The sequence below is a fragment of the Acanthaster planci genome, linkage group LG08, assembly GCF_054643075.1.
Source record: "Acanthaster planci isolate LZ-2023a linkage group LG08, COTS_SCS, whole genome shotgun sequence".
NCBI classification, from domain to species: Eukaryota; Metazoa; Echinodermata; class Asteroidea; order Valvatida; family Acanthasteridae; genus Acanthaster; species Acanthaster planci.
The window spans coordinates 14,773,206-14,785,581 of record NC_141784.1 but is presented as its reverse complement, the minus strand read 5'-3'; the positions used below and the strand labels follow the sequence as shown (position 1 = coordinate 14,785,581).

At 41.0% G+C, this 12,376-nt stretch overlaps 1 protein-coding gene across 4 annotated transcripts in view; it reads right to left on the bottom strand.

Annotated features, from left to right (window-relative positions):
- Window positions 1-12,376, bottom strand: part of wdr60 (WD repeat domain 60) — a 270,009-nt gene that overhangs the window by 208,564 nt on the left and 49,069 nt on the right. For all 4 annotated transcript variants that reach the window (XM_087140251.1, XM_087140254.1, XM_087140252.1 and 1 more), the window contains one exon: window positions 4,700-4,771. In XM_087140251.1, coding sequence (XP_086996377.1) covers window positions 4,700-4,771 — 72 coding nt within the window. The remainder of the gene's footprint in view (window positions 1-4,699; window positions 4,772-12,376) is intronic.

The window sequence follows — 12,376 nt, the reverse complement described above, 5'->3', positions numbered from 1 at the left end:
GACAAAGTTTCAGATATCAGAGGGCTCGATAGGTATGCGGGTAGAACAATGACATCCACCGCAGTCATTATGAACAAAAGAACGATGGTCAGAATAAACACACGGTACGCTGATTGTATCACATTTTATTCACCGGGACAGCTTCATAAAATAGAATATGTCACCAGCTGTACCTAATACGGAAAGGAGATGCCCCCAGGCGTCACAGGGTGGAGCTAGATGTGAATCATAAGTAGAGCATGGATAAGTTAAATTATTGTTATTATAGAATGAATTTATTAAGCGCAATAAAAAAAATGGGCAGCATCATGTATTAGACAGACTGACGGAGCCAGATGTGAAGTCGGATATGGACCTAGATGTGAAGTCGGAAGCAGAGCCAGCTACAAATCTGGGTGAGGATCCGGAAGGGAAATATAAGATAAGATAAATATGTTGCCTAGGTGTAGATCGAGATTTCTTGCATTTGGACCCCGCAGAAGATGATGAGTGTTAACGCTTCTGATGTGTGGTGATCCGGCCCCAGAATCTGAAGAAAGAACCTAAAAACCCAAGGCGTCAGCAGCATGTCTGGACTACCTTACAAAACGGGTTGAGCTGCCGGGGAGCACCCTGGTCAGATAGTCCTAGCCGGTAGGCAGAAGCTGCAGTGATGAGTGGCGTTCGAGAAGCATGGCGATGATGCAGTTCTGTAGCCTGAAAAGTGGTCAGCGGAGAGCCCGCATAGTTACATATAGGTGGCGCTTCTGAATGGGCTGCCCTGGGAACAATGGGGCATCTGCTCGAGGTGTTGTAACCTCCAAATCACGCCTGAATGAACCGTTGTAAAGTTTGTCTGATAGCTGCAGTTCATGGCTTGTGGCAGTCGTCGTAGCTGGCCCGGGAGGCATGGGGCTGTACCGGTGTGTAGACTGGTGAGCCATACCGATGAATACACGACCCCCACGGTAGGCACTGGTCATAGGGAGACTGCCAGAGGACTTCAGAGCACGGGAACTGGGGTGAAGGAGTAAGTTTACTCCCCCCAAGTGCAGCGCCAGACGGACAGAGTTGCCATGATCCTGGACCAGATCCCAGGTCTGGACCAGGACCAGGTCTGGTGAGAGAACAGAGGCCACTTCCACCTCCGAAGGTGCCCCTTGTGAGGGAGGAGGAATGGCTGGAAGGGGATCCAGGTCAGGCTCTGTTGCTGCTGGCTGAGGCTTGGAGTCTATCTTGCAGGCAAGAGAAGTGGAGGCCTCTGAAAGGGACTGAAGGGTCGCCATCCATGGGGGCGGATCTAGATCAGAGCGGCGTTTTTTCTTAGCCTTGGATGAGGAAGAAGCCAAAGAAGATGTTTTGGCCTTGCTCTTCTTAGTATTTGCCAGAGTGGGGAGCGAGGACAGATGGAGGTGCAAATGGGTGGGGGTCCCCCAAGTGGTCGGTCGTATCCTGGAATGTCCCATGTCGGGATCGGTGGCCTCATGTCAGGAGTCCATCGGCAGAGCAGAAATCATAATAGAACTGCGGATGGGGTGTGGGGGACGAAAGCCCCAGTGGCGTAGCAGTCCAAAAGGGCTAGCATCATCAGATGTAGCTTGAGGCTGGGTGCCGTGTTGTAGCACTGGTTTGCCTCCAAGCGGACGTCACATGGCAAGCAGTAGCCGGTGAGGGACACGGGGCAGACGGCGGACCATCGCCCCGAGAGCCCTGCAGGGCCATCAGTTGGTAGGGTCGCTTGGGGATGTGGCCGGTAGCAACACTCACGGTACCCGTAGCATAGAGGAGAGACAGTCCGTTAGACTCTGGTCAAAGATGATCAAGCGTAACGTCAGCTTGGCCCAACCGGTAGGCAACCAGAGTAGTCATCAGTGATCAATTGTAATGTTGCGGCAGCTCGCTCAACCCGATCAATTTCAGCCATGGTCATTGGTGATCAAGGGTAATGTTGTGGCAGCTGCTTGCTCAACCCGATCAATGTAAATAAGGGTCTGGTGTATCTTGCGGCAGCTGCTCACTCAACCCCGGCCCATTGGGTCTCTCCTCGTCAAGGCCGTTAATCTCAGATAACGCAAACTGCACCACAAAAGAGCAGTGCAGCCAATCCCATCCAACGTTGGGCCATTCTTGTTCGAACGCATACACTATATAGAGAACAAAGGGCTGCCCGCTAGCCCTGTTCAACGGCCATACACATGCACAACACATTCCAACGGTAGCTCACACCAAAACCTGATAATGCACAGAAAAAGGAGCAGAAAAGAACAACAAAAGTACGAACTACAACAAAAGCACTCTTACCAATAGCACAGAAAACAATCTTTATTCATACTCAGGAATTAAGTCAATTCACAAACGCGAAAGATTACAGACCTCGAAACTCCAAATATGCCATAAAGACACGTCCGTAAATTAAAGTGCTGAGAAAAGAAGGACCAATATGGCGACGGGACCGCAATGCATTGTGGAGTGTCGAGGAGCAGAACACATAATCAAGTCTTTTCGGCAAATTGTAATGGGCACTTGGGAAATTTGCATGTGTAGGCTTGGCAGGGGTATGTGAACACAGGAGACTGTGTTTTTGTGATTTATTTTACTGAATTCCCTCACTAAAAAAGCTTTTAAGTGTTTGAGAAACATGTCAGGTAAACGTGTGATTCCAACAATAGGATTATAGCTTCAATGTTGAACAATGTAACTGCTTGCAGGATGGAGTTAAAAGGCGATGAGAATGTTTTTGCCAACTACTTCACCAGCGGAGGTGTGGATAGTGACAATGAATTCGCTGACGATGGCAGTGAATCTAATGAAAGTGTTCATGATAAGTACAAAACCTACAAATAAAATTCCATTTCTCTATAATATTCACGACTAGGGACTTAAGCCTGGAGATATGAGTGGAAGATGGAAGAATCCTTTTATCGCAAAACTTTAGCATCATAGGAAAAAGAGCTTTGAAAACTTGACTGGGGATCATTGACAAATAACAGCCTGAATGAGTGGAATGGGAGTGAATTAGCCCCCCTAAAAAGGAATAAAACAAATCATATAGAGAAACTGACTACATGTAGAAGCTTATGATTATAAAATGAACAAAGAAATTGACTGGAGCGGGACTTGAACCTGCGGCGTCTGGAATACTGTACCAGTGCTCTACAACTGAGCTACCCAGCCCTGTGTTGGTGGCTCTTCACATTTGTCAATATCTCTGTTCGGGGGGCGCTAGCCAGAAGCCATTAAACCTGAAACACCATGTAGCCAGGGATCACACCCCAATCACATGGTACAACCTGGGAGATGGTGAACAGGGATCACTCAAAGAGGATACGGCTTTTCTGAATATAAATCATGATTTATGTTTAAAAAAAGCACAGGGACCAGACAACATCCTACCAGAATTTCTCCTGCACTGCAGTCCTCGATGCCTGGAATGGCTCAAGGGTTTCTACTCGAATTGCCTCACAAACCTGGCTATACCCAAGATCTGGCGTAAGGCAATGGTCATCGCCATACCAAAACCTAACAAGCCAACTGATGACCCAAAGAACTATCACCCCGTCTTACTTCTTTGTGGCCCATTCAAGCTCCCAAGAGAGACTCCTCCTTGCCTGTCTGGAACCTGTCCATCAGATTGTCAATCTCACTGATGACATTGAGGCAGCTTTTAAAAAGGGTCACAAGGCAGGTGCGATCTTGGTGGACCTCACAGCAGCATATGACACTGTCTGGCATCAAGAGCTATTACAAGTCACCCTGACTGTCAACTTGTGCGGTTTATCTCCACCATCATCTCAAACAGCAGTTTCATCCTCCAGACAAGCGATGGACAGGCTAGTTGACTGTGTCAACTAAAGAATGGGGTTCCCTAAGGTTCAGTTTTGGCTTTGATATTGTTCAACATCTATCTCAGCGACCTGCCCCCTACCTTGTCATCCAAGTATGCATTTGCAGATGAACTTGCACTCTTGTACTCGGGCGGAATTGGATGACGGTAGAGAATGTACTAACATCAGACATGGATGTCCTTGCTGTTTACCTGAGTACGTGGAGACTAAAGCTGAGCACCACCAAAACCACATCAACACCTTTCACTCTAAATACAAAGAAGGTCTATTAACAGCTCACTGTTAAGCTTGATGGTTCAACGTTGCCATGCAACCCCATCCCAACCTATCTTGGGGTAAACTGGATAGACAACTTACCTTCAAACAACGCATTGAGACCTTGCGTGGTAAAGTGTCATCAAGAAATAACATCTTGTGTCCTTTCGCTGGTTCTTCTTGGGGAGCCTACACAAGTACTCTCCGAACAGGCATCCTCACGCTCGTCGACAGCGCTGCAGAATATGCCGCTCCAGCATGGTGCAGGAGCATCCATGCCAAAAAAATGGATGTCACACTCAACGACACCATGAGAATAGTCACTGCATATCTACGATCTACCTAAGTGCATTGCTCCTCTCAGATATTGCTCCCCCTGCACTTTGCAGGGAACATCATATATCCATGTTGCAAGAAGGCACAACTAGACAACTCTCACCTCCTGCATGCCCGCATTGAAACAGCCCTTCAGCTGCCATGCAGTATCCCAGCATCCCAAAAAAATTAGAAATAAACAAATAAACATAAATACAGTTATTTACAAGATGACCACAAAAAAGACAGAAACTGAGTTTGCCTAATGATGCATAAAGATAGGGAAGATAATCCCACATTTGTACCTCAAAGTCATCTTCATAGCCATCACTTCCATCAGGTGGTGGGGAATGTGCCACAGGTATTCTATTGTCAGTCTGTAAAGAACAGGCAAAAAGTACAACTTTTAAAGACACAGGAACAACTTTAGCCATGACCAAAGAATACATAATTATTTATTTCAGTATTTTGACTTTTTTTTTTAATTGTAATTTATGCAGTTAACTGATCTAAGAACAGATTTTCAGATATTTTTGTCACAATAGAATGTAATCATACAATAAAAACAAAGGAAATCTCAGATTATCAAACTGACACAAAGCAAACTGAAGATTTCTCAGACTCAACTGAGATCTGCTTCTCCATTTGACTATCTTTTAGAAAAATGGCTTTGGCAAAGTTTATTCATTTTAAAAGCAAAATAATAAATAAACTGCACTGACATTATAATCAGGTAGCAGATAGAGGCTCAGCCATGGTAATTATTTTGGACTGTCAGCAATATACTGATGAAAGCTCATCGCCAACAAAACCATGACACTTAAACTCCTTTGATAATGAACCTGCTGAAATATTTTCACAACAGTTACAGCAGTTGTTGGATGATGTGCATTGGTGTGACCAACTATCTCCACAATAAACCATCTGCACCCTCTAAAAGTCACATGACCTATAGTGGGTATTAAATATCAACAAACACGACGTACACTAAGAGCAAAGTGTTTCATAAGTATTATTAACCAAAATTAAAGCCAACAAAAGGTACAACACTCGGACTACTGATGTGCTGGGTACTATACCATAACTTTGCTGTATTGTGTGTAAACAACACTCAAAAACCACTATGGGTTGATACCCATTATAGTATACAGTGTAGGTCACCTGATTTAGCAAGTGCAATTCGTCTATTATTGGACTGCTGGGTTTTACCTAATGATATTGACCACAACGATATGGGTTACATCACTTTGACGATTGGTGATGTGTCTGCTTGTCCTGTTGTGTTTCATTAATTTTCTTTGCTCTCTGTTACCGTATATGATTTATGATTACAATTTGTTATTCATTAGGGTGCCCTTTTTATATTCTGTGGAGCTCACACATGTCCTTTTAAAAATAGTTTAAATATAACCATTAAGAAAATTATGACAAACATGACAGCGGTGCAGGCCAATATGACATGACGAATGAAGCCCAACAGTAGAAATAGATTTATCTCCTTCTTAATCTACTGTGTATTAACAAGAACTGCAAAGTGGTATGTGGGGTTGCGTGCCTTTTTGCTTTTTCAATATCTACATTTTTCACACAGAAACTAATTTCATTAGGAAACAGGTGGAACCTATTGGAGTGACATTAAGAACAATATACCTGTATGATACATGTTTATAGCCATATTGGTAGCCAGAAAAAAACACCCTTGACTATGGGCCTTGAGCTAGGCCAAGAGAGGGTGCTATTTTCTTAGCAACTGAGGTATTGGTCAGAACTAAACGTCACTGGTTCATGAACCAATAGGAAATGGATGCATTACGGTCACATCACTACCAACAAAATGAACACTCCTGACCAACATGGCTCGTTTTCAACCAATAAGGGGGCGCTTCTGCTTGGGGCAAATAAAAGTCCATTTTGGAATGAATGCTGCTGTGGTAACATGCTGCTTTCAATGTCGAAATACACCTCGTTCGAGTGTGGTTGTGTAGTGTGTATATTTTCTATGGCACTCTGTACATGCTTGCATGTAGTGCATTGAGAATGGTAAGGTACCGCTCGGTTTGCTATTGATGCTGTACCATGGATTTTGATTGTTGCTGCGATGCTGTTTGAGAAAAAGTGTATCGCAAATGTACATTTCCAGTGCATTTTTTTGTGCAGGTCATCACATCATACTTTTTTATAGGCAAGATCCTCTTAGGGTCGGCAGACGAAAAAGTTGTTTTTAGGTCAGGAGCTAGAAATAGGGTCGGTTAGAAATGAGAACCGTAGAATTTAAAAAGGGTGTCCTTATACAAGTACATTCCTTTTACAAAGAGAACATATTCGAACTGTTTTGAAAGAAATTCATGACCACATCAATAAGAACATGTACAATGAAATGGCTCCATAACTGGTCCAATCAATAAATGACCCTTACAAGTAGGAAAGTTTTTTGGATAAGATGCGGTTCTGGATAATACAAGATAATTAAGTAAGTCAAAGACCCTCGTATTAATAACAGTAGGCTGGAGGGGAAGAAATCCAAAGCCTTTACTTCAGCTGAGTCAATATTTTTTCTCAAAACAATGTCATTTATATAGGTATAAATGTATAAATTTAACTAAGTTTACTGTGTTGTCATGCTGTATAAGTACAATGTGTGTTCATATGCCTTTTTTTCCCTTAATTTCCTTAGGGGGTTAAAAGCATCAGCATTCCTATACGATACCATAACATTTCCTCGTTTAGGAGGAGGAAGAAGACTCCTTTAGTTTTTTACAGATAAAGGAAATTTGACAGTCATTTCGGGAGAAACTTTCTGTTTTGTCCCCCAGACACTGGAGTTTTTAGATCTTGTCTAAAAGTGTTGTCACGAATTGTGAGAATGTAAATGTATGGCGTACATTTTATATCAGTGCTTGTTTATGGACAATGCTGTGTTGTACTCATTGCAAGTGAAAGTTAAGAAAATAAATTTGGGAAACCGAAGATTTCAATTCCACCAGGCATGCAGGCAACCACTAAGGTATATGAGCCAAGTTCAGACAATTACCTTCCTTTGCTAAGCCCTGCCCAACATTGAAAAATTGGAAATACTATTGCAATTACCCTGTCATGAACATTTCATTTCAAAATTCTTCAAAAACAGAACAAAATCAAACAAGGCATGACCCAGACGCCGAACCAAAACCAAAACTCAAAAACAAAACCCCAAAACCTAGACCTGAAACTCGGAACCCTGGATCCTGGACTCCAGACTATATACCTCGGAACTCAGGAAACCAAAACTAAAATTAAACGGAAACCAAAAGCCCCAAACACAGAAACAGGCAACATGAAGACCAAAACCACACATTAAAAAAAAACAAACAAAAACAGAAGAGAGCTCATCTGTCTGTTTGCCAACAGAACAGAGGGCTTTTTTGCACTCTTTCTGTACATTTGAACAACTGATCTACGGCATGAATCAGGCACCATTCTCATTACATCATGTCCATTTCTGTCTGTAACATTTCCCTTTCTTGTTACCTGCAAAGTTCAGCCAAATCGGACATGTAATTTACAAGATATGCCACATGACTTGTCACCTGATGAAGTCATCATCAAATGACGTCAATTTTCATCTACAATCAGTGTTGTAGTCGAGACCTGGAAGTCCGAGACCTGATGGTCTGAGACTAAGACCTTGAGACCTTGTATGTAAAATATGCAATAAAAGAATTGAAAAAGAATTACACTGCATGTATCGTGTGCAAAAACAGGAAGTACAACTTTTTATACACTTCAAGACAGCTCCTTTGTAGACTGAAAACATCACTTTACAAGTTAATTATAAGTTAATTAACAATAACTTAATCCTTGACATGTTTATAATTTTCTCAAGGCAACCCTGTTCTGTTGTATCATGGTTGGGTATCCAACAAAATCCAGCACGATTGAGGTAGGAAGCCAGTTGGTCTCAGCAACCCTGGCTAAAACAGCTGACAAAGCACTTGAGGACAAAATGTTAGAATGAATTAGAAAATATTAGAAGTCAGACTGACTTGAACTATACTCAAATACATGTAACATGTCAAGTTGTTCTGCTCAGGTGCCTCGTAAATGCTGAACTTGTTCTGGATCCCTCTGAAATGTGATTCGTTCCAGGACAGAATTTACACACTGAGGAATGTTTTTGTTGCCAGCTTTGCTGTCCTTGTACCGGTACTCCTTGTGGTCTTTAAAACCAAAGCGTACAATGGCAGATTTATATGGTTGTGTGGCAATGTCAATAACAGTGCAGAGGCAGAATTTTATCGCAATGGCACAATTATCATCAGAGCAACACATGTGAAGAAAAAAAACATTAAGAAAAAATGGCGTGTATATACAAAGTGCACATATATGCTGCTGATCGCTGCCTCATTATACAGGTTGTAGTTCATGCATTTCGCAATCTTGAAATTAGCATGCAGCCTTACATGTTAAGACTTAGCATACATGCACGAACAGAAAAAAGGAGGTTGTATCATATCCCGTACGTTCAGTGCTTTAGCTTGGACAATTTTAGTGCCGGGTAAATTTTTGGATTGCAAAGTGCAGTGAAGGCAGTTCTCAATACTTTCTGGTGCTTGAAATACGATTGAATTGGTACATTTAATCAGAGATGCCAAATATTCAAAATGAAAGTGTAATCCTATCGCACGTCCAGTTCTGGTTTCCCTAATTTTTTGGTGCAGTCCTAGGAATTTTCATCGGCAAATTAGAAAAAAGTTTTAAAAATCCTATCATCTTTTCTTTCACAACAAACACCTGTCAATAACTTCTTGTCACATCAAAACACTTGTAACGTGACTAGCATTGTGCAAGTGTGAATTGGCATTGTTGATTATAAAATTTCTGCATTAATTCTTGCAATTTTTTTTATTTTAATCACTTTTGGGGCAATTTTTGGCAACTTTTATCCCATTCAATCAACATAAAAACACTGTCAAAAAAATCCTTACCTACAGACCGTATTTAATCAGAAGCAGCACTATTTTTTCTTGGGCTAACTAATGTGCTTCTCAGTGCCGTAAGATCCAACATGGGCAATGCTTATGTTTACAGTTAAATGTACATGCGTTGCAAAATATGTAAGCTTCTACACGACAAGACTTTGCAATGGCCCATTTGTATTTGTCTCTGAACTTCTGCTCACTTGTTGCCACAGTGAAAAATAAGTCCAGTTGTTCACCAAATATCCAAGAATCAAATCCTCGACATTCCTCCCACTATGGTCAACTTTAGAATGATGTTCGACACACATGTGTACGATATCAGTTTATGTATACATGCACAATGTGCATATGGACGTACACAATCACGTTGCGATTGTGCCTATTCACCCCCTGTTCATCATAGCGTTGATTGGGGCGAAAGGATGATTCAACCACGCTGGTTTCTATCGCGACACATTTCTGACGTGCGCAGTACGAGGCCAGCTCCTTACTACCAATAGCTTGTGTCTAGACTTTACACACATATGGTTTTGTACCTTCGAGCATGGAGGAAGGTTTCGGGTTGGAAATAGAAAAAATCTCAGTCTGGATCATACAGTTGTAAATGGACTAAACAAATCGTAAAAATTAAACCTAAATCGTACCAATTGGCATCTCTGCATTTTCAGTGATATTTCAGTTCATTTTTTTTAAAATCCGTGCTGGGCGGCACAGCCAATTTGCACCCTGAGTGCCCAGTGGAAATTTGCAGTACCGGGTGGTGCCACCCGGCACCACCCACTGTGGCTAGAACCCTGCATATGCTTATGATGACAGCAATACTACTCTACAGTGTACACCCGATCTTGAGTCGAGTGTAATCAATTCGGCACAATGAGTGCAAGTCACTCTTGTATGCAATATTGGTGGTCTAGATACCGACACCAGCAAAATACTGAGGCCATACGGGAACAAGACCAAGACCGAGACCACAGGGTACCAAGACTGAGACCAGGAAAAATGGTCTCGAGACCTACATATACAACACTGTCTACAATATCCCCTTTCAAGCTATCTGCCAGGTTTCAACCCAATCGAACATGTACTACTTGAGATATAGGGCTTTAAAGCATGTACCTTCAATATCACATGCCATGTGACAAGACAACATCATCAAGAGGTCAATTTTTGTCTATAACACTTTCCTCTCTAGCTATCTCCCAAGTTTCGATACAATCAGATATGTCCTTCATGAGATATAGTGCTTTGAAGGATGCATCTTTAATGTCACATGACTTGTTATCTGACAATGTCATTGTCACATCAGGTCAATTTATGTCTATAACACTTCCCTGTCAAAGTATCTGCAAGGTTAAAAACAAATTGGACTTGCACTTTAGGAGATATAGTGCTTTGAAGAGTGCACCTTTAATGCCACATGACTTTCACCTGATGATGTCTTTGTCACATGAGATCAATATTCCTGAGCATTTTATTTATTTATTTTATTTATTTGATTTCTTGGGAAAAAGGACAAGTTACAAAACAAACCTCAAAAATCAAAAAAACAAAAATAAAACAGAAAATGGAAAAACGTCAGCCGATGCCTGAAGGATTGCCCAGAAGAAACACAGTTTCTGTCCAGGGGCTCTCCACACCGGCTGACAAGACATAAAAACAAAAATTTACATACATTAAAAAACCAGCAAGACTACAAAACAGTCATACATATATATCCCCAAATATGTAGGCTATAGAAATACATAAAACAAACCAGAAAAAAAATTTAAAGGAATCAAAATACAACAATAACCCCCCCAAAATGAATACGAACAAAACTGAGATAACAAAAATATTATAATGAAAAAGAATATAAATATAATACAAAATTAATTTTAACAAAATAATAATAAAAAAATAAAAATTAAGTACCCTCAATAACTTCAAAAATATAAATAGAACAGGCCAATAAGAGAAGTTCCAGATACTTTAAACATGTGGTAGGAACAACCAGTAAATCGTAAACACAAAACCAAAAGAGAAACATAATTTCTCCTCCATGATGCCTTACCAGGGTATAAACCCTCTGGGGTGGTAACAAGTTTTTTTTTTATGTAATGATTGAAGGATTCCGGGAAGGTATTTGGACAAATAATGCACCTGATTTTGTATCATTTGTCAGAATTGAAGGATTCCACGAAAACACCTAGGCGTATGAGTTTTGTTTCATTTTTTCACGATTCGAGGATTCCAGCAAGACACTTGTTCAGTATACCTGAATTTTGTTTTATTTTAATGATTACAGGATTCCAGAAAGAAATGCACTTAAGTTAGCTTTTCTATGACATGATTGAAGGATCCTGGAAAGGCACTGTGCTAATAATGCAACTGAACATTGTATTATTTGTCATGAATGTAGCATTTTGGGAGGGCGCTTGTTTTTACTACGAAGCAGATTTTTGTTCTTTTGTGACTAATGAAGGATTTCAGGAAAACACTTGGTATCTATGCACGCAAGTTTCGTTTCATTTTCATGAATGAAGGGTTCCGGGAAGACATCCCAAAGAGTTATGATAGAAGAGATTTTTACTTTGCTTCTGTTGACAATGCACCAAAGTTTTCATCTTATTTGTCATGAATGAATTATTCTGAAGAGACACCCAAAAGGGCCATGATGGAGAAGATTTTGTTCCGCTTGCTTTAGGAATGCACCAGAGTTAACAATTCATCAGAGTTTCATTTATGTGTCATAAATGAAGGATTGCAAAAAACATCCTAAAAGGCCTGACGGATCATAATGGAAGACTTTTGGATTTTGCATTAATACTGCGTGTAATCTAATTGTCCTTCTTGAAATATCCTTATTTCCCCCCCCCCCGTCTTACTTCTTATCTTTTCATATTATTAGTATGCTACAATAGCTACTAGTACTCGTGCTTTTCTGGTACTGTCATTCTCGTGTTCACATACACCTTGCTGTTTATTTAATGGGTAAGAGTACAGAAGCATTTGCTCTACTCTAATACCAGTGTTTGCCGTATCTTA